At 38.1% G+C, this 23,888-nt stretch overlaps 1 protein-coding gene across 1 annotated transcript in view; it reads right to left on the bottom strand.

Annotated features, from left to right (window-relative positions):
• Positions 1–1,194: 1,194 nt before the first annotated feature.
• The window catches only part of GABRB3 (gamma-aminobutyric acid type A receptor subunit beta3), a 109,598-nt gene continuing 86,904 nt past the window's right edge, over positions 1,195–23,888 (bottom strand). The window contains exons 6-9 of the mRNA XM_042810308.1: positions 23,430–23,567; positions 16,840–16,992; positions 12,023–12,267; positions 1,195–2,492 (exon numbers count right to left, since the gene is read on the bottom strand). Of these exons, the coding sequence (XP_042666242.1) occupies positions 2,142–2,492; positions 12,023–12,267; positions 16,840–16,992; positions 23,430–23,567 (887 nt within the window). The 3' untranslated portion in view covers positions 1,195–2,141. The remainder of the gene's footprint in view (positions 2,493–12,022; positions 12,268–16,839; positions 16,993–23,429; positions 23,568–23,888) is intronic.

Here is a 23,888-nt window from a genome sequence, read left to right as displayed (position 1 = left end):
GCTTCATGGTTTCCTTCAAGGCTTCTCATGCCATACAGTTATTTGCAGTCGCAGTGCTTAAGAGCTGCAGGTACAGCCAATTTGTGCTAGTGCCAAGGATGCAGCAGGGCTTCAGTGCAGTCCTGCAGGCGAGGGCAGGGCAATGGGGATCACACTGTGGCTCTACCTCAAGGCAGCTGAAGGAGCACGTTGCTGTTCAGTGAGCAGCAGCCCCCATGATGAGACTGCAGCTCAGGCTTTGCAACCTGCCTATGCTGCAGTTCAGCCCAGAGCAAAGTTTCTCAGCTCAGCTGCAGTCAAGGGTGGAAACAGCAACAGAGTGTACATGGCAGCAGCATGAGTGCTCTACTCATAGGTAACACAAATACCAGTGAGAACACTTGGCTCGTTAACAAAGCCAAGGCCTTCCCATCATCATTCCATCTTGGTGCTTTTATCCACGTTTTTTATCAACATGCATATCCACGTTTTTCTCCCATAGATATGTCCCTTGCTAACATTCAAAGCTCTCTCTTTGACATAATTTCCTATTGATTTCCCCAGGAATCCTGCATATAGAGTACAGGCATGGCCATGCCTAAATTTTTGTTTTAAATCTACTTATGCTACTGCACCTGTTGGTAGCTGTGAATGTACATGATAGAAACACTGCTTACAAAAAATATATCTTCTTTTCTTTAGAAAGGTTGCTCTGATAAGTAACAAATTAAGTTTACAGATCTGAAATAGGCATACCTTGGATGACTACAATCTACTAGACTGAAAAAAGTTGGAAAACTGCTTGGGGAATGAATATGAATGAAAACCAAAGTGCTTACATTTGCATGAAAGGTGAGTCTGAACACAGTCTGAACATACTTCTTGCTGTCTTTTGTGATCTCTGACTGCAGGACATGAGCTTCATAAACGTACATATATATACTTTAAGTATATAAATAAAATATGAAAATACTCCATTACTGAATCAAAGTATCAGAAGTGCTCTATTTGCTCAGTTCTAAAGAATAAAAAGTTGTAACATCACAGAAACAAAAATATGACATAGCATGCAGTCACAATAGCAAGCACAGGAAAGAAAAACATTGAGAAAATATACTTATATGCATATTATGCAAATATATTTTACATTAACATACAATGTTATAAGAATGTTAAATAATGTGAATGCATATTTAAAAAAATGCTACAGCTAGGTGGTTTCATGTTGAAGTAGCAAATAACCTGAGACATCTTCTATGTTTTCACTGGAATAACAATCTTTACATCTACAGCAGATGTAGAACACGTTGACAGTAGTTGAAATCTCAGCTACTTTACACTAAAAATGTGCTGTTCTCTTTCAAAATGACATGGCAGCTGGAACCAGTCCAAGGGGAGGAAAATGTGCTGCACATTTACAGTACTTACAAAAGATTCTTTTCACTGTTGATGGACATTTAAAATGCTTGTTTGAAATATTATGAACACGTATGCATCTCCAAAGACCTACAGCAATACTCCTATGATCAGCTTGCTTACTGCAGAAGAGAAAGCAAGAGACCATTAAAAACAATGCCCATTAATGAGTGGGAAAAGTGTCTTAGGTCATACAAAACCAAGAAATTTTAGCAAAGAGAAACAAGTTTGGCTTGATGAGATTGTTGTTCATGGTTCTGCAATACAAATGACTTACTTTAAACTTACCAGTGTAACTCTATCACTTTATGATTAGTGTGCATGGTGGCATTTACAAACAATGTTACTAAATACTGACTTTATACACCATTACAGCTGTTTGAAAATTTCTATGACCATCAAAGTTTTGAAGTGATAATACACAACACTTACGTTCCCAAGGCTTGCTTTGGACGACACCTGCCTTTCAAATTAAAAAGTTCCTCGGAAGTGCATTCTATGTTACATTGTCCATAACCTCAGAATGAATGCGTACACGTATGTGTGCATACATATACTTTTGCTCTCCAGTGTGTGCTCATATATACACACGATTCTTCGCTGTACGTATTCACACATACATGAGTATTCTCTACATTGTAAAAGTTCATATATATATATGTTTTTACATATAAATATATATAAACTCTGCAGGCAAGTAGTACTTCACTTGTTATAATTGAAGTCCTTTAAAAAAGTTCAGTCACTCAGTTAACATAGTATAGCCAGTAAATTAAGTTGAAAAGAGAAAATGTGAATGGAAACACCATTCTTGACCATCTGTCAATGGCATTCACATCTGTTAGATCAGGAATTTTTATCTTCAGTTGTGAAGACCTTCTTCGTAAATGGCCCCTCTTGCTGTGGGAGCCTGTTCTGTCTGATGAACGCCTTCCAAGGCTTTCGCGATGTGAGCTTTGTTTTCTGTACTGGATTCCTGAGTTGTCAAAGGATATCGCTGAATTTCTGGCATCCGTAACGCTGGTTGTGACCTCGTTGCTTGCCACCTCATTGTGAATTTCAAGAGATGTTAGCAGAATGTTTCCATGGGTGTCCACCTACAGGACAAAAGTGGAAATTTGCATTGTTTCAAAAGATTTTGACGTATGAACAGCAAAGTGTGTGTGCATTTACATCTCCAAAATCATATGTGTTTTAAGAAAGCAATATTCATTTTAAGCAGATGGTAATATCAGAAAAAAAGATCGGAATATTCAGCTGCTTAAATAGAGACAGGTACTTAGACACTGTTACAAACAGGGATATCATATTACCAACTTTTAATAAGCGTATTTGGCAAAAGCAACCATTTTCCTCTCCATTTAAATTAGCTGCGCTTTAAAGGATGGAGTATTTCAGTGAAATCTCTGCATTGCTGGCAGTAGGAAGAGAAGGTAAAGGAGGGAATCTCTCTCTGCAAGAGCAGGAAATTAATTAACACTAAAAAAGCTATTTTTTCATAGGAGCACCTCTCCAGTGTAGAAAGGTTGAAGGAAGTGGCTTGTTTAGCTTGGAGAAGTGAGGGCTCCGGGGAGACCTCATTGGGGCCTCCCAGTGCTTGAAGGGAGAATACGAACAGGAGGGGGAACAGCTGTTTATGAGGGTGGATAGTGATAGGACAAGGTGCAATGGTCTTAAACTGAGATGTGGGAGGTTTAGATCAGATTTTAGAAGGAAGGTTTTCACACAGGGTGGTGATGCACTGGAACAGGTTGCCCAAGGAGGCTGTGGATGCCCCATCCCTGGAGGCATTCAAGGCCAGGCTGGATGTGGCTCTGGGCAGCCTGGTCTGGTGGTTGGTGACTCTGCACATAGCAGGGGGGTTGAAAACAGATGATCACTGTGGTCCTTTTCAACCCATTCTATGATTCTATGATTCTATTCAGGATTTAGAAAAAAAGAAAAAAGTGCGGGTGAAAACACAGTAAGCCCTATCCTGCTGAACTCCTTGTATATTGGATTCACACATTTTTTTACAGCTTTTCTCTTAAACTTTTCTTTCCATATACATTTTCCTGATTTTGAAATGATGGCAACGCATAATTACATTTTTTTTCTACTTGGATAAGTAAGTGATCTTAAATAGGAATAACACTGCTAAACTGAGGAAACAAGTAGCACTCCTCCCTCTAGCCTCCGTTTGCAGCAGGAGGTGAGCACAATGCTGAGCACAGCTGAGGAACATGATGCCAATATAGGAAATGAGAAGAAGGTTCTGATCCTTTTTTGGCCTTAGTAAACTCTGGGCTTAATTTTGCAGCCCCCTCCGAATAACAACAGAGTTGGGTGTAGCTCCCTCTGTCCAGAAAACTTCAATTTCCCAGGAGTAGAACTGACAGAAAGTCCTCGGTGATGCCATCTCAGGCAGTATTTGGTTGCTTCAGTGGTGGGCACTGAAATCCTTTGTGCCCCATGCCCTGCATGCTGGAGGATAGGCAGAGAACAAAGCTGATGCAGGAGTCAGCTCCAATTTCCCACCAGCTTTTGGGAGAGGAAATAAACTGCTCACTATAGGATAAATGCTCTGTCCTGGGTGTTTTGAACTAGTTAACATCTGCATGACTGTTCAAATGAATGCAGTTTCCCTCCCAAGCTAAGAAGAAATTGTTACACATAGCACACACAAGATAATTTCCAGATCTATTTTCACAATTTATTCAACTACAATTCAGCCTGTGATTTTGTTAATTACTACCTTTTTCTAAATTGCCACCTGATCTAGCTACGTGAACTGTGTGGCACAGCTGAACATCTCATCCTGGAAGCATAAGTACAAAAGCAGCTGAGAAAACATAGTATGGTCATGACCTATTGAAGTTCATACAGCCATCTGATACCAGGTCTGCTGAAAGCTTTGTGTGATGCAGTAAAAGTATGCATTTGCTATGTGTCTGTCCCTGTGCATTTAGCTTCTTAGAATCCTGTTCAATTTTTGGAAAATTGATATTTCTTTAATCAATTATAGATATACATCTTATGTTCTCTTTGGGAAATATATTTATAGTCATATTTACATACTAACAATACTTTGACAAGCTTCTTGCAGATGGAAAAAGAACACATAATACAAGGAACAACACATAGGTAAGAAGAAGAAAAAAATCCTAAGGTATCCAACACATCCTGCTGTTGTAGGCAACAGTGCATAATGCTGATGAGTGCCTATAAATAAAAATAAACAACGTGAAACAGAACCATGAGGTGCAGAAGCCTCAGTGGTGATTAAGAATTTATTTTTCCCCTGGCAGAAACCTGCTGGGTAGAAAAGTATGAGCTTGAGGTTTGTAGAAATGAGTACATGCTATTGAGCAGGATCTGCAGCTGGGGAATATACACAGCTGTACAATACAACCATGGACACCATCACTGCTTAGAGTGGTTTCTGAAAGTCACTGATTCAGTTTGCATTGCATTGTTTGTTTTTTTTTCCCCAGTTCATATTATGATCAGGATTTGTAATAGCATTGTGCAAAATATCCCTATTATTTGCAACTTCTTTATAAAGCTTAAAATTACATCTCTCATCTAAGCCTCTACTAAGCACATATCACACCCTTTCCTATCTCCTCCCAGATTTTGAGAAATGTTACATAAAGTTCCTTCAACTTCCTCAAAATGCCCCAGCAAGGAGCATTTTACTGGGCCCTGCTCTGGACGTACTGCCTTCTCTTTGCAGTCTCTGTTTCCTTTTCTGTCTGCCACCTCCATATATGAAGACATTATCCAGTCCACAGGTACTTTGTCTTTCCATTGAGACCTGGACTGTTTTAAGTGAGGTGTCAGCTTGTACTCTGGAGGGTATATCCCCAGGCTTCTCCTACACAAGGAAAGCATTAATTTGATTCCACTTATTTCATCACACTGCATAGCCTATTTCACCTTATCTGCCAAGACTGCATGCACCCCTAATGGAATTTCTGTCTCTGATCTCCCAGTGATACTGACACTTTTCACTGTTAGTCACTGCATCTATAAATCAAACCAGAGAGGTGGTCAGGAAAGTAGCAACGTTGATGTAAAAGCTTTGTTTGAAAGCACACAGTTACACCCTACCAAGTTGCAGGACAACATATATTTTCTGAAAATGTCCAAAAACATATTTGGAAACAGTTGTGAAGTGCATCTCTTTGTTAACAGACTGAGATTAGCAAGCCAATTTCAAGGAAGGAGCAAATGGAGAGGTTTGCAGAAACTGAAATTTGATATGCTTGAGACCTATTCCTGCAAACTGTATTGATTTCCTCTGAGATTTTGGATAAACCTTCAAACTCTCAATAACGTTACAGCACTATATCCCAATATTTTGTGACAATCTTAAAGTGATCTTGCAAAGCAGGAACACGTAATATATGCAACACATTAAAAAGTATTTGCACACAAACATGACTTCTGAGTGATTTGAGTAATGATTTAAACGACTTTGAGAAATGTACAGAAGCACTCTCAAGGAATGAAGAAGCACAGTGACAGGCTTATCCTCTGCAGGTTGACTCAGGTTTGTTTGAATATACACATAAGGAAAATTCCCACATGAGTGCACAAGAGTATGGTGCAGTGACTCAAAGAAAACTATTACTTTAGATACAGATATAGATTATGTAAAGCAGCTGAACTGATTACAGACAAGACTACACAAGACAAACAAGACCAACATCTTCAATGAAACCTCTGTTTTACTCCTTATGAGCCTTATAAGTTTTTATGGCCTGTCATAGCATGTGCACTGGAAATTTTTCTCAAAGTGTTTTCTGAAAAAGCCAAGCTTTGTTCTTGAATATTGTTTCAAAGTGGAGATGACAACATTTGGCCAATTTCTCTTGCTCCTTATGATCTGATTTTAACCTAAAGATTTCTCCTTCTTGTCCCCTCTGGTGTCCCTGGGTCTCCTGTGATCTCTTTTCTGCCTGAACCCACTCATTCCCCATTTCCCCATCTGCACTCTTGCATTCCCACCTCTTTCCTGACAAAACCCAGAGCTGGTTGTTCCCATTAAGTGTCTCCCAGTGAGCCTACAAAAGTAGACAAAAACAGCTGAGTGCCAAATCATTAATCAATTCCCTACTGAATAAGCATGGATCTAAATACGCAAAACTGATGCTATTACTAAATTAAACACCATTCCTCCCAACTTTGAACAATTACAGCTCCTGCACCAGAAGGTGAATGGCACTCACATAACTCCATTTGGAAGCTGAGAAACATGAAATGCAGTGAGACATACCACACACTGAAAAACAGATTCATTTTTGTAGGTTCACCATTTGTTAACAGTGTGGCAGTAGGTCTCCTCACCCATGTAACCAGTGACAGGATGAGAGTTAATGGCCTCAAGCTGCATCAGGAAAGGTTCAGGATGGATATTAAGAAAAATTTCTTCTCATAAAGAGCAGTGATGCAGTGGCACAGGCTGCCCAGGGAGGTGGTGCAGTCACCGTCCCTGGAGGTATTCAAAAACCGTGTGGGTGTGGCACCGAGGGATGTGGTCAGTGGGCATGGTGGGGATAAACTGATGGTTGGACTGGGTGATCTGAGAGGTCTTTTCCAATCTTAATGATTCTACGGTTCTAAGATTAAACTAAACATATTACACGGCAAATTAAGAAAATCCAAAAATTCTAACAGCCATCTATCATCACACAAGAATGAAGTAACTGAAGTTAAAAAAGGAAAATTAGCAGACAGCTCACAAAGAAACCATGGTCTTACTCTTACTCTTGCATGAACTCTGCTTCGCTAATAGGATCAACTAGGACAGTACATTGTAGACTTGAAACTTCTTTCATACCTGGAAACTTCACCACTTACTTCTTCCCTCTAGTCAACAACATACTGGCTTGTTTAGATAACGTTTTTAAATAGATGAGTGAAAAGAGCTGCTATTAAATACCTTCCTCTAATTAAGATTCTTGGAAAACTTCATTTTTAATGTCAGTTTGAAAACACTTGACTGGGGTCAGGAAAGTACAAAACAGCTTGATTTACTGTGAGACAGTGTCTGAATTACTTTGGGTTCATTTAGTTCTCTGTTTAATATTCCATAAATTTTAAGGAGTACTTTACTCCTTCTGTTCTTCCTCATAAGTCTTTCACTCTGCTACACAAAAATAAACAGTGGAAGCATTTTGCTTAAACCCCATAGGTACATTTAGGAGTTCATCAATCCCAAATTTTTAAATACCGTGTAAATATTTTTCATTATATGAAGTAATATAAATGCAAATAGCAGGTTTAAATAACAGGAGGAAAAGCTGTCTCTTTATTAGTCTTGAGTTATTTTACATCAAAATTACTATTCAATAATATTATCCCACAAAATAGATCTCCTCTTAAAACTATAAAATAAAAATAACTTTTGTTAGTAATTGTAATCTAGCTATCTGACTGTCACCTGGTCTGCCTGGTGAAAGCACAAGGGGTACACTACAGCTTTCAACTTCTTTAGTTATGTCTGAATGACTTTCTAACATGTCAGAGACCAGAGACCTTGAATACTATCTGTGCTTCAAACAACACTGATTGACTACACTATGCCTGAGACATTTAAAAAATAATTTAAACTGCAAGCACAATAAAAATGATATTGTTGAGTATTCTCACTGAGTCTAAAAATTGATAACTTACTACTTTAACAAAATTGCTTATATTGATTAAGTGGATCAAAATAAATGAAAGAGACAATTAAGTTTCTGTTGACGTAGCAGATGAAACTAGGATAGCCAGCAGAAATGGGAAGATGGAAAGATCTTGAAAATAAAAGAAAGTGTGAAGAATAAGGAAAGTTAGAAACTTGCACCCCAATATCACTGATAATCAAGTAAGGATGGAGTTTGACAGTCATCCTTGTTGTATTTGAACTAAGTTTGTACGCACATGATCCCTCAGTGCACAATGAATGTCATAAGCACTACAGAACTAGGGCTCTTCTCACAGGAACTGTGTTTCCCACCCTTGACAGATATTTTTCAAAACTTGGCACCTACTCATCACACTCACGCTTCAGAAATATCCCACTCTTCAAAACAGTACAAAAAAAAAAAAAAAAAAAAAAAAAAAAGAAAAAACATCCAGAAAAGATGAAGATGCACAGGAGAATACTGCCAGTTTTGCTATTCTCATATTTCCCAATTTAGACTGAGTGATAATTCTACCACAGGAGCCAAGACACTCATTCTAAGAAGAAAATCCCACTTGTGAGAACAGTTGCTACCATTCATGATGCTTTAAAAGCAATAAGTAGATGTAAAGTGGCCTCCATCCTCAGTAGTGGCTGGTGGGCAGCGTTGCCTTGGCCAACAATCAGAGTCTGAACTGGAAACCTCTGGAGCTAAAAAGCCATGCAGCAACTGCTGGCTAGAAGAACCTTTTTACAAAGGGCTTTGTATTATTTTGTTCAAAGAAAGCTATTCCCATATGTCTGAGAGCCACAGGGGGTTGAAGCTTGAATGAGCTTGTGTGATAGCTACCCTCCTGATTGATACCCCGAGGCTGAACTTTTGGTCCCACCAAACTGAAAACATAAATTGCCACAGCATGAGCTAAGAAGAAGTATTTTTAGCAGGGGACTGTAACAAATCATAACCTCTATGGATTGGCCCAGAAGGAGCAATGTCCAAAACACACGCGCACCAGCTGATTATGCCAGTGGCCTCTATCACAAGAGAGAACAAAAAGTGAGAACTGGATTGCCTTAGAGCTATCTCATGCTGATTTAGTTGTAAATTAGGCTGTATCTGAGCCTTATTTAAAATAAACAATTTATGTAGTAAAACTGAAAATGCACAGACAGCTACAAATGAAGCCAGAACCTGCCAACAGAAACAAGAGAAACAGAATTGATCCATAACAATAGTGATCAATTTTCAAAGGAAAACAGGCTGCCTGTTTTTATAGGCCACCTATTCTTTGCTGTCAATTTTTCCACGAACAGAAGACTTTAATTTAGGCACTGATACCATAGGAACTTTTATGAAAAATCAAGACCCTGTTCTTCCTAGAGCTTGTTCTTATATATGAACCAATTGATTGAGGTTTCAAAAAAAGTGTTTTCAGAAGTCTACTACTACTTTCATTTGTTTATTTCTGTGTTTGTTTGTTTGTTTGTTTTTTCCCAGGTGCCCTGAGCTAGGACTCTAAATCAGTGGCAGAGAGCTCATGCACACGGTTCATTACAAGCAAATTGAATGACTAAATCAAAACAGAGAGATCAACCCACAGTGGTAGTCCTAGAGACAAACTAAAAGTAATGTATTTTTCCAGTTTTATATCTAAAACCTTTTCAACCTCTGTTCACACATTTTTACAGTCACCAAACAGTAAGAATTGTGACAAAAGGTGCTGACAGTTGAGCCCTTCCCAGGACACCCAGCCCAGCCATAAAGCAAGAAGCAAGCGCCAAGTAGCCATTATTTCCATCACATTCACCAATTCTCAAGACTCACTGAATTTGAAGTTTGAACTCAATGCCTCTTCAGTGCCCCTTGAAGAGTCTGCAAAGCTTTCAGATAGTCTTCCTTGGCAAACTCCAGCATGACCACCTGTCTTGCCTTCATTGTTGGATGCCTATACAGCATAGTATACAGTGGGCATAATCCTGAACTACGGAAGGTGTGTTCCTGCTTCAAGGTTGTGATCTCTGACAATCCTGGTAATCTTTGTTTGATATGTATTTTCCCTGAGCTGCACATCCCAAAAGCAATGGGATTTCTGGTCTGCTCTGAGCAATCTTTTCTGCTTCGGATTTGCTAGTGTTTTATCAAATGAGAAATTAAGAGAAGACGTTCTACATTTGCTGAATATGCATTTTCCATCTATTTCATGTTCAAAAGGATGACTTCTTATCAGACCTATTTAATGTAATTTCCGGTCATACACTGGCACTACTTCTCTTAAGACACTGAATCCAGCAACTGCAGTAAAGCTCTGTTGACTTCACCAGCTGAATCTGACCACACTTCATTATTCATCATATAGCAAATATTCACAGACAGTATGAAGTAGAAGTATACAGATTTCCCTTTCACATCTGGTATTCCAAGTGACAAAGTAGCATACTGCTCTTTCAGTTCTGTCATGCTGCTCATGTCTTATGTTCAGTTCATGCTTGGCCAATATTAAACCAGCAGAAAAGTCAGAACAGTGCACAGTATTTGCTCAGGATGGTCCAGAAAGAAAAGAAAAGGTCCTAAGTTAAAAGTGAGATAGAAAGGTTGATGCATAACGTATAACCAGGTCTGGTATACAAAAATGATGCAATGTGGGTATTAAAAAAAGCCCTTTTCACTCATTAAGGACCTTGGACTACTTCTGACAATACAGACTAATTGAACTCTTTATTGAAGAACAGTCAGGCATTAGATGGCATTGAGTAACTAATGAATTCTATAAATCATTTAAATGGATGAGATTCACAGGATGGTTTTCATTGGCAAAAACAGAACCTTAGGGCGTACATCTGCATTACCTGCTTGCAGCTAAAATCTTCTCTATTGCTTTCAGTTGTGATATTCTCTTTTTCTTCTATTTGCTTTCTTATTATTATCACTACTTATTTTTCCAGAAAAGGGAATTCAATCTTCCTGCTAGCTTAGTCCTAGGCAATGCTGCCAACTGTGATGAGATCTTGGTTCCATAATAGAATGGACAAAAATGAATTTATTGCTTCAAGAACTATTTCACATATATGAATGCCAATAATTATGTGGAGTTCTGCATTACAGTTATTATGGCAGACAGGATCACCAGAATAATAAAATACAGCTTGAAATGACTTTATGATACCAATGTTTAATAAATAGGTAGTATTTTTGTCACAGCAAGCTCTTCTAATCTATAGCTAATAGAAAAAATAAACTGCAGCCTTACTCAACTGAACTGAACAAAAAAGCATCATTGGGAGCATTTTAGCCAAAATAATATGTTCTGTTGAAACTGACATAGTTTGCTAATATCATATAGCGTTGGATATCTTGACTTTTTATTTCAAATGAGCAAAAGGTATATTTTTTGCACAAAGTAATACCTAAGGGAAGGAAATAAGATGGAGTGTAATCAGCACTGACCATAGCAATACTGTGATTCAGAAAGCCATCTGAAATTTTCTCTGGGAAGCATAATTTTCTGCTGGCCTTTGCTAGCAGTAGATGATCATGCCACACACACAGCATTTCAGCTCTGCTGACCAATTAGTTAGCATGAGCAGAACTAATCATGTATCTAGTTACTCCTATTCTAAATGCATCTGCTTGAAAGGAAGTGAGAAGTATGCTCAGATGCCAGATTCCCTTGCACGAATACAAATTTAACTGTATTTGATTTAAGCATATAAGGACTTTTGTAGGTCTTGGCCTTTAGTTTTAAGCTAGCTGCAGTGGTATTGTTTTCTTCTTACAGTTTCTTGTCATACAGATCATACTCACTTAGATTTCTGCATGCTTAAATATTTTCCTTTTGATAGGTAATTGAATTGCTGAAGTTTGACCACAAAAAGGGGATGTGGTTGGTGATGTTTTTACGCAGATTTTTTTTGTTTATTCCATAGAGTTAGCATTTGTAATAAAAGAAAGAAGAGACTATGTATAAAGAATCCTACCCGGCTGCCTTCGAACCTTGAGCGATCGTTGTTTGCCTTTGCTGTTTTTTCCGCAAGTTTCTTCTGCCTTTGAGGGCCTTTTCCAAAGAAAATGTAGTTGACAAAGGCATATTCAAGTAAGGCCAAGAAGACGAATACAAAGCAGCCCATAAGATACATGTCAATGGCTTTAACATAGGGAATTTTAGGCAAAGTCTCTCGCAGATGTGTGTTGATTGTTGTCATAGTCAGCACAGTTGTAATTCCTAGACAAAGAAATAAAAGAGCACACGTTTTACATATCCTAAGTGGATAATGCTTAAATTTTGTTTTCCTTTTTGGCAAATTTCCCTTGTCAGTGCAAAGTAGCTTAAAAATTTGCGAAAGCAGTCTCTCAGGTGACAACACTACAAATAAAAGCAAAATTAAAGCTTGATGCATTACTCTTCTGTTACAACATTTCCTTCTAGAGCTAGCGGAAATAATCACCAAGGGTCCCTGTCGCCACCACAGTGAATTAATATAGCTTCAGAAAAGGCACAGTAGCTGTACTGAGAATATCTCTGGGATGAAAAAATTGACCTGCAACAGGAGGGAAACATTCTGCAAAACACTAAAATGTGTGCTCTTCCAAATCTGCATTAGCCACGAACACCACAGAGACAATTTTTTAAAGCAATAACGGAACTATTTAGGGATCTGGATAGACAAAACCATGTGAACAAATTAAGGCAGAGGGACTATAAAGACATTTATCATCCAGAATTGAATTTCTGAGAGTTAAGCAGTTGGTTGAAGTTAGCCCTGTAGGGTCCCTCTGGAGTAGACCGAGAGAAAGGGACCGCCCTAGAGCAGTTCATCCCATTTACTTTAGACACCTATTTCAGTATCAGACAATGTACTCGGATCATGAAGAGGAATTTGAGAGCTCTAGTTTAGATCAGTAGTCTAATTTCTACATGGCTAGACAGAAGTGAGATGAGCAGTGAGAGACAGACAGGTACATAGATTTCAGGAAAGAAAAAGCCAAGAAGGGAGAGAAGCATTTTTATAGTGATCTACTGAACATAAATGAAGTACCCAGAAGATCTATTAGGGATGTCAAATCCTCATTTATTTGAGGATGGACGTAGCACCAGAAATATATTACCAGAGCACTGTTTTGAAAGCCTGGTAAGAACAGCAAATTTATTGTTCGTCTGCTCAAATTCACAAGAAATTGCAGGTTCTGTATCTGGAAATTTTATGGGAATCAAAAATCACAGAAGGCTGAAAACATTGAGTTTTGGAATAAGTCTACATTGGTAAAAGAGGCAAACCATTTTAATAGGTCCCCCTCCTTTACTATTTTTTTTTTTCTGATTTTATATTTGTTCCTTTAGTTTGTAAGTAGTCAATAAAATGCTGGCAGAACAAAAATAAACAACAACAAAGACACTGGCATATTACAAACCACAGTTTCTTTTACCAGAAGAGACAGAAATAAAGACAAATATAAACAAGACAAATATAATTCAAAATCAAGCTGTTGGTGTTAGCAGTGTTACCCCAAGGGATTGCAGTAACCTATGAGGTTCTGTAACAGATATTTTTTATATTTAGTAGGTTAGCATCATGCACATTTTCCTCTAAACTGTGAAAAAAGTTTGTTTTGATGTCAGATGTTTTGTTGCTTGAAATGCAGCAGATAAAGGGCGCTTACAAGCAGGAGGAAGACTGACTTATTATGTGGTCCAGTAATGACAGAACAAAGGGGTCAAGTTTTAGGTTAAAAGGGAAGAGATTTAGTTTAGATATTATGACAACATTTTACACTCAGAGGGTGGTGAGGCACTGACAAAGGCTGCCCAGTGAGGTTACGGATGCTTCATACCTGAAAGTGTTTAAGACCAGGCTGGATGGGGCTTTGAGCATCCTGGTCTAGTGGTATGTGTCCCTGCCCACAGCAGGCGATTGGAACTGGATAGGCATTGAGGTCCCTTCCAACCCAAACCACTCTATGATTCTATAATTGATTCTGTGATATGCAGCCCAGGCTTATTTAAAAATTGTATTTTGTGTAACACATCTAACTCACAGTAAAATGAAGCATCTAATACACTGGGATTATTTTAAAAGAAATTTTACCAAGGTCTGTGGAAAACCTCACTGCCAGCACATGGAATGGGTGAGAGATAGTGCAAACACTATCACATATTTGCAGCCCAAAGGGATTGCTCTAGCCTGAATTACCTTCTTCCCTTGTAGGATTACATGCAATTGCTTCCCATAAGGATTCTGAAAATTACCTAAGATAAAACTGGATATTACATCAGAAATCCCACAAATTCCTCTTTTAGTATACTCTTGACCTTGCACTGTCCTCTCTCAAATGTTTACCAAAGCCTTGATCAACAAGCAACTCAGAAGCACACACAGATGCGTAATTAATACCCTCATTTTTAGTGTCTCTTCCCAGCTGTTGTCTAGATTGCAGAAATAATTCCTTAACCACCACATGGAGAGTTGTAGAAGCTCTTTGAGAGAGCCAGAAGATTAAGCACACTGAATGGAAGGGTGGTCACCACTAATTTAAAGGAAATACATCTCCTGGGATAACATCCTGGCACCCTGCAGGCAATACCAATGATCATAAAGGATCAAAATCCCCCTTTTGAAGATCAATAATTTACTTTAAAACACAGCTGGAGGAGGAGCAGCTGAAACTCACCTACTCAAGCAAGACAATCATGTGATTACAGCCTTTGTCAAGAGAGAACTCTAAGATTACTTTGACTTCATTCAGAGGAATTAATTCAGGAACTTCTAAGGCTAAGTAGCAACAACTCAGAGTTTTGAGCAGCAGTGCCCCAGATTTGATGCTTTTGAATATAGCTCTTGAGATTAGCCTGGGATCAGTCTCTATTTGCAGTGTCTATTGCCCACAGTCTGTGGAATGAACTACTCTTTCTTCTGTGCCTGGGTTTCTTTGTTGAGGAAACTTTTTGATTCAGCACAGAACCAAGTTACGTATGTCCAAAGGTGCAAACACTGCCTTCAAACTTCAATATAATTTCTTCTCAGCTTCAAGCTCATAGAAGTGGCTACACAAAAGAACAAAGGATTAGGCCCATGGTACTGAACTTTATTATACAAATACCAGATGATACAAGATATAATCATCAAGGCACTAATTGTGTTCTGAGAAAAACCTATTAGATGCATTGTCATTCTCTCAAAATTACTTTCTATCATTCGGAAGTAGAACACCTGAGCTCTTGAGCTTGTTTTGAATGCATTCTCTGACTTTTGTTGAAATATTTCTATCATCACAGTATATTACTTGATGAACCAGGGCCTCTTGTGCTACAGACAAATAGACCACATGAGACTGTCTTTTCCCTTATATGAGGAAAAAAAATGTGTAAACCTGTTATAGGAAAAAAATGGAATGTCATTGGTTTGCCAACTTCTGTCTAACCATTTGTTCATTGCAGTTCTGGCCAGCATTTAAAATCCAGATGCTGACTGATGTATTCAAGTGTTTTCCTAATTCTGTCATGATGTCTCCAGGGTGGATCTTTGGTATCAATAGTTCATTTATGAATACAACAGAGCTGTTTGGATCCTACACTAAATCTCCCATGAAGCTACTACTTAGCTGCAATATGCTGAACATACACTGGCTCTTCAGTGGTAATGCCAGAATCTGTCATGTATACTACACACATATTCACCAACTAATCCACTTAATATGTAGAATTATTGTACCTATAGAGTAACTGCAGCTAGTATAACATTAATTTTCAGTCTTAAAAATTCAAATGCTAAGAAGTTATATGAGGTACATATACACGGGTATAATTGCAGCTGCACTCCTTCTGTATATTACATATTGGGTGGTGAAGTATACAGAGACAAGGTATCCTATGGATATGTCTTGGAGTATTGGTTTGCTGTGGTATATAAGAAAATAATGGTGCTAGGGAATATACTCCAATTTTAAGAAGGGAAGACAGTACAGAAGTTATATAGCATGGGCTTAGAGTAAAGTTTTGAGTAAGAATGCAAATGCCAGTGGAAAAGAGAGTTGAAGATAGAATTTGGAGTGAGATAAGATGCAGGAGTTATCATAAGGATTATTTAAGGATTATTTATGGATCCATTTTATCTTTCTTGTCTACAGTTATCTGTGAGTATGTTTCTGTAACAGATGAAATACTTCATATGAAATATTTTGAAAATAGCCACCCTTATGTACAGGAGACTTTGATCAGAAAAGATCTTGGACTAGGGTCATCACCCTGTGCTAAATCCGTTTTTCTGCCATGAGGTAAATGGCACTATAAGCTGTCATAACAATGCACTCAGTGCACTCTGCATTCTGAGGGTGAGACAGAACATCATGGTCCATAGCTAATGCGTCCCTGTGCTCTGAAGTAGCACATGGTTCTTGAGGTCCCTTCCTGCCACTGTCAGTTAAAGCAGTCAGGACCTCAGGTGGAGGCTTGGAGCTACACTTGTCTTCCCACACTGGCCTTGTCTAAAAGCCCACGCTGAAGCCCTTAGCATATGATTCTGGAGCTGGTCCCCTTGCTAAAGTTAGTGACAACAACACTAAATCTGATGAAAACAAGTCTGGTATCCATATGAGCAGCTCATGTCAGAGATTTAATGGTAGATATATTCTTGCATGCAGGGGAAAACTTATCACTTTTGAGGCAATACTGAATGACATGATTTTGACGTAAATGATTTTGGAATATCAAAACACTGACAACATGTTGCAGTCTCTTAACAACTTCCAAAGGCTACATTCAGTCTGACATTTTAATATCCCACTCAATCTCAGCACATACCAAGGGCAACTCTTGCTGCTGATGCATCATAATTGATCCAGAATGACACCCATGATAAAATGGTAATCAGTATGGAGGGCATGTAAGTTTGAAGAATAAAGTATCCAATATTTCTCTTCAACCTGAAGCTCAGTGAGAGTCTTGGATAGGCACCTAAGAGAAAGGAAGGAAAAACAGTGTTATTTATGCTGAAGTAAAGACTGAGTAAAGACTGACTTTTTCTGTAGAAACTAAAGCATGCACATTTTATGGGGTACTATGACATCTGCAGAACAGTAGGGAAAATGCCTTCACTGTATTACTGGTTGGTATTAAACGAAAACTTGCAGAGAATATCCAAGCAATTTGTATTTGGGAAGAAAAGAGAGTAAGTTATTCTAAATTACTGAACAGATGGATAAGCACTGGTGAGTTTTCAAAGACAGATGCTTAGGTCGCCATGTAAAATACTTATCTACACAATTTCAAGTCTTAAATGTGCATAGTTTGGTATTTACGTGGAAGAGTTGTTCTTGATGTCGCATTCCTTAATTACATCTGAATTATGAGAAACATGATACCTGCAGTGTCAAAAATATAATGAGTCCAAATGAATGAAAACCTTCAGATCACCTCCAAAGGTCTCTCAAATCAACTAAGGCTGAGCAGAATTGTTCTTCAAAAAATATTTTAGTAAAAAAATTGAAGAATGCATAGGTGTATGTACATAGTATACACAGGATTCACAGATTATAGAATCATTATATATTGTTTCAATGAGAACAAATGATGAAATAATGAATAATCTCAACGTTAGTTTTTAAAAAAACAAACATTATATTATTTTAACTTAAAATTTGTGTACTTTAAAATTAGTTGCAATCTAACTGAATATAGTAAATACACTTACAATGCCCAGACATTAAAAAAAGCAGTGATTTCTTGTACCAAATGCAAACAGGATAAAAACTGAGGGCAGTTGTACAAGAAAAAGATATACGAATGCGCACAATACCAGTTCCACATCTTCAGTGTTTCCATTACTAGTCTTAGATATGATACTTCTAATAGTTCACCTAAAAGCTCTAGTTAAAACCAACAATGCAGAAAAGAGTTTCTGAACATACTCTGTTCTTATCCTTAGAACAAATTCCACCCATCCTGCTGCAAACGTATGCAAGATGTGACACAATGTGACAAATAAATCAGAATTTACAAGTGTCTTAAAATAAATATTAGCTAAAAATTATGTTCATATTTTTGCATCTGAGAAACAACATCTGCCCATGTATACATGAATGGCCAGCAGGACAAGGGAGATAATTGTTCCCCTCCAGTCAGCCCTTGTGAGGCCCCATTTGGAGTACTGTGACCAGGTCTGTCAGCCCCAGTGCAAGGAGGATGTGGAATTGTTGGAGAGAGTTCAGAGGAGAGCCACGAAGATGATCAGAGGGCTGGAGCACCTCTTCTGTGAAGAACGGTTGAAGGAGTTGTGCTTGTTCAGGCTGGAGAAGACTGGGGAGACCTCATTGTGGAGTTTCAGTATTTAAATACAGCTTATAAACAAGATGGAGAGTGACTGACAGAGATAGGACAAGGGGGAATGGTTTTAAAGTAAAAGAACAAAGATTTAATTTGGATGTTAAGAGGAAATTCTTAGGATTCTGAGGATACTGAGGCACTCAGTTGCCCAGAGAAGTTGTGCTGCCCCACCCCTGGAGGCATTCAAGGCCAGCTTGGATGGGACTTAGAGCAACTTTTTGTAGAGGGACATGTCCCTGCCCATGGCAAGGTCTTCAAGGTCCCTTCCAACCCAAATCTTACTGTGAATATAAGAACTATGGATTTCATGAGAAAGAAAGCAAAAGAAGGAATAGAAAATTTCAGATTTCTCTTCACCACATTATTGGTGGGTAAGCTTTGGGTCATGCAACAGAAAGAATACTATGGAGTTTCCAGGCAGCAGAAGCATTCAAAGAGAGTCAAACTTTGCATTTGGTGGATACAACATAGCTCCATCTTCTTGATCAGCAGGTAGGAATTAAGAAGGGTGCTTGATTCTATTTCAAAAAGCAGTTGATTAAGCAACTGATTTGAGCTGCATATATGTGAGCTAGGTGTCTAAGGTTCAGTTACATTTACAGGAGAGCCAGTTCATCTAGTCAATCTAGTAAATGAAACCTAAAGAATTATTTCACTGACTCCTGAAATAAGCTCCTAGTGGGGGACTGATTTTGTCTCCAGAGTCTACAGACTGTATTCCCATTGATTAGATTCCCATCAACTGTAATAGAAGTTTAGACATCTAATTCAAATGCAGACACTGAAATTAATTATATTCACCTTAAAAGAGATCAAAAAGAATCCCGGCCTTGCAAGTTTCAGAGTAGGTTCAAGACAGTTTGTGGCTCCTGGGTAGTCTAATCAACAGTCTCGCTAGCATCACAGCCACTTATTGAAGTTGACACTTTCCTCTATTTCCAGAGGTAAATAGAGAGTCATGCTGTTTTGTGATGATTTTCCAGGCTCAAAATTTATTGGGAATTTATCTGGATCTCAGGAAATTTCAGAATTATTTGATCTTTGTGTAGTTCAAGTTGAAACTAAAATATGAGCTAGTAGCCTCATTTTTAGATACCATGCAGGCAAGGTTCTCCTTTACGTAGCTCTCCCAGAGACTATGGAAGTTTGTATTACTTTCCCTTTAATTACCTTTATGCCTTCACAGATGATCTACTGGCCCTATCTCCAGACTGCCATCTCTAGTATCCTATCTCACTTCCAGTAAACAATCCACAGGAAAGGAGTCTGTGGAGAAGCAAATCAACAAACAAACAAAACCCTAAAAGAAGGAACACTGCTGTGATGCTGTTTATTTATTCCTCTTTACAAGAAGGCTAAAGCTCACTGAACAGGATGGGTCATAACCTACATGAAACAAAAATCCCAAGCCCAGATCTTCACCTATCTAAAAAGAATCATCTGGTACATAGGTCACACCTGGAGTAATGTCTCCTATTTATTTCTATAGAAGCTGCAATGCATACAAAGAGCACAATAACACTATTAGACAGAGCAAATTTTCAGCTACAAAACGTCATTATTCATCACAGTCACCACCATTAGCTATGAATCTTCATCAGCAATGAACAAAAGCCTGAATGCCATGCTTGTAAAAATCTCCACCAGCAGAGGTGACAGCTCTGCGTGGCCATCTGGAACGTCACTTATCTTTCACATTGCTGCTGCCACTGCTGAAATGCGCTACCCACTGATTCACTGTGCTCATATCCACTGTTTGGTCTCCATAAACGTTCAGCAAGTGTCCATGACTTCCATGTCAGATGTCATTGTGCCAGACTGCCCCTCTGCTGCTATCTGTTGCACAGCAACTACATGTAATGGAATATTGGTGGGATGGTTCAACCCCTACTGCTATACCACCAACATCTGACTCTGATATTGTGGACGAACGCAATAAAACAAGAAGCATTATTTTCAGAGCAGCCCTTGTATAGTCTATTTAATAAAAATGAATTTCTTGGTTGTAAGCTCAACAATTACACACTGATATTTGCCTGATTATGCTTGGATAATGATTTTGTCAGTTAAGGCCCAGTACATGTAGAAATTAATTAACAGGAAATTCTAGATGCCAACTCTGCATACTTTCTTTTTTTTTTTTCCCAAAAATATTTTGCTGCTGTTCAGGGGCAAGATTTTTACCTTTCTTTCCATCTCGTGTAACTTGTTGCTGTTCACGTGCTAATTTAAATATTAGAGAGATAACAGAATTTGGCCTAAAGTATTTAAATCTAAAAACAGTACTGGAAATGAAGATGTGAAAACAAATACTTCATAACTGAAGTCAAAGTGTTTCTCCTTCATATATTTGAGCACTCGGTTAAAAAGTGATCACTTGTTCCTGTTTCAATTTCATTAAACACTAGTAAGCTGAAATATCTAGCTGCAAGACTAGATTAGCCCCCTGCTGTTTTATGCAGGTATGAAACAAGATAAGAGAGCTCATCAGTTATAGAATTCTTAAATTAATCTGCTCTTCTGAGAAGGTTCTTCAGTTCACTGGAAATGTACTCTACAGATTGATCCTTCAGAATATGCCAAATAATTAATTTTCAAACCTTTTAAGACTACCTTCCTTCTACCAACAGGTTGCTCATCTGGCTCGGACTGCTATGCATTTTGAAGCTTTCAGGAGGCATGTTATATATCTCCATTCCTGTTTAGTTTCTTAGCATTCGTTGATAATATATATTTAGGAGATGGATTCAGACCACAGATTAGATATTTCAGGTGCTTTCATGTGGATATTTACATACAGATGGTGCATAAACTCTTGGTGTAAACCACACAGAAGATGTAATAGCCATCAGATTCTAAGGGGATGGTTCATCTGCTTGTGTAGAGGTGTCTAATGCCATCTGAGATGTCTCCTATGACATTCAGGTCTATGACACGAGTCTCTTTGGCATTCAGCAGATATTGGGAATGGTCAAGCCAGCCTTTTCTTCTTCACAGCATTTTAAATACTACTTCTTAATTTCATCACAGATAAAGAGAACAGGTTTTTCCTTCTGTCTTTGTAGGTGTTTTCTAGACACATAAAAAGTTCAATTTCTATCATGTATTCTCTTTCTTTTTTAAAATACCTGACCATATCTGGATCTCCTGTAATCTCACGTATTACATTTTCTATACTTCGAGTCATTCTTATCAATCTCCCCCAAGCTTCTGTTGTACCACAGCTTTCTTGAAGAATTCTACCAAAAATAGTCAACTCAAGCACTGCATGTCAGACTCAACATAAGGATGTTTTTGGTTTTTTTTCCCCACCAAAAAGATCTTATTTGTTCACATTCAGTCTGAGATCAGTAGTAGGCCCTAGACTTCCATGTAAATAATTTCAGTCTCACCAGATATTTCCTAGCCTGAATTTGGATAGGAATAATTAGTTGCATAGGTGTTGTATCTCAAAGCCAAAACATCCCAAGCCTAACATTTTCCACAAAAATATACAAATCAGAACATAGGAATTTTGGTCTTGAGAAGAAATTTAAAAGTGTGCTGACTTTATCTGTCAGATTCACTGGAATATTTTAGATTTAGTATCGGAATTAGGCACGAAGTTCTGAGAAACAAATGTGCTGATTCCTTTCAATGGAAATATTTGACATGAAAGTTCATAATCAATGAAGTTTTTTCGTAATGTCCAAAACCAAAATAACAGTAAATGTAGTATTCTATCTTCATCAATGACAAAAATTATATGCTTCAGAAGATGGTACAAGAAACACAATCTGTTCTTCTTGATTGTCTCTTTTTACTCCTCAATGTCAAGCTGTCTTAAATTCTGAGACATGAGTTTTTTTTTTTTTATCTCCTCCACAGACTTGTTGAAAAGAACTGTTGCAACTCTGAATACCTGGTCAGTTACACAAAAGTCTGCCCACAGTTTTCATTCTCTCTCATATTTGTCTCACAGCTCTTTGGAATTGTCTTTTTCCAGAATTTAACAAATCTCTTTAATCTCTGAATCATTTAATCATGTCATTACTGAAACATATCATACTGAACTGAAAGGTGGCTTTGGACTGTCATAAAAACTTCCCAGATATATATTTCTCTGTATGCTCATTGTTGTCTGAAAGAGACATTCTAGAAAAGCGTATCCAGTCCTGGGGAGGGGCAGATAAATCCTAACTACCAAAGGTGATACTGGTTGCAAAAAGGAGCAATTTATGATCAGAGTATCTGTTTACCTTAAAAAAAAAAAAAAAGCCATCAAAAAACAGCCTCCAATAAGAAACAAAACCAGCAGCAGTGAGGAAAACCATCATAATAATTTCGATCCCAGCCATGTGTACATTTTGTACTGAAATACAACTCATGTTTCTGTGTACTTTGAAACAGATGCTGTGTCCATAGAGTGGGTGAAGTGATGCTTACAAACATCATAGAACTATGCTTCACTTGTTCTACTGTACTGGGACACACAGAAGAGCACATTTCTGTGGTCTGAAGAGGACAGAAAATCTGGAGGTCCCAGTAGTGCTCCCAAACTCACTGAAGGCTTTCTGTGTTGCTTTAATCTTGTCACACACACACAGGAACATTTTCTATGCTGGTACCTAACATTAAATGTCTAAATCAGTGCAAACAATGATTAAAAAGAACCGTGAATGTAAATTCTCTATACAACAGCAAAACAAACATGCACAGACAAGCTGTTGGAAGGTACTCATAAAAACTGTGTTTTTTAAATCTAATATGCCATAACATACTTTGGTACGATCAGTAAACTTGAAGGCTACATCTTTTGAACTGATGATTCAGAGGTGAATAACTTCATATTTATTTAGATCATACACGTTTAGGCGTATGGTTAAGTATGACACACATGCACACAAAAGAAAAAGGAAAATGAAACAAGAAATGCTATTTCACGGGCTCCTGCCTCCAGGCCTTACTGAGTCATTTCTTCAGCCACTCACACAACACAGTTCTAAGACTATATATAACAATGATAAATAAAACAATAATTGTCATATAGAAGATAACTAAATACTGAGTAGGCAAATGATAATACTTGCCAGTGGCAAAGACAACATTCTTGGACACCAGTCTATATTCCACGATGGAGAACTGAGGAAGCTCAATCCTTTCCACACCAGTGACTGCATTATCTCCACCTCTCCAGTAGAACTCTATGTCGTCAGTCGTATAGCCATCTGCAGGCCAGGCAGGAGAGCAAGTGAGAAACAACAGCAGACAGGAGCAGAGCTTCAAATACAGTACACACGGTCTGTCCTTTGAGGCAATGAAAAGGATCAGAACAGTTGGACCAGTGTATGAATTTTTGTTCTAAATCTCTCCTGAAAAGGTGCTTGCATTACAGTCAGCACAGGAGTTTGAGGCAAAATACTGTGTTTTTTTTTTTTCTTTCTTTCTTTATTTCTATCATTCTTATAGCATTCACTCTAGGATTAATGGCCCCAATAAGACAGGAAATACCACCCATTAGTACTTTCAGGGATTGCAGGCTGCAATCT

The sequence above is a fragment of the Centrocercus urophasianus genome, unplaced genomic scaffold (genome assembly GCF_019232065.1).
Source record: "Centrocercus urophasianus isolate 14NV4802_14NV808 unplaced genomic scaffold, USGS_Curo_1.0 seq_12, whole genome shotgun sequence".
Classification (NCBI taxonomy): Eukaryota; Metazoa; Chordata; class Aves; order Galliformes; family Phasianidae; genus Centrocercus; species Centrocercus urophasianus.
This window is presented reverse-complemented; position numbering and strand designations above follow the sequence as displayed.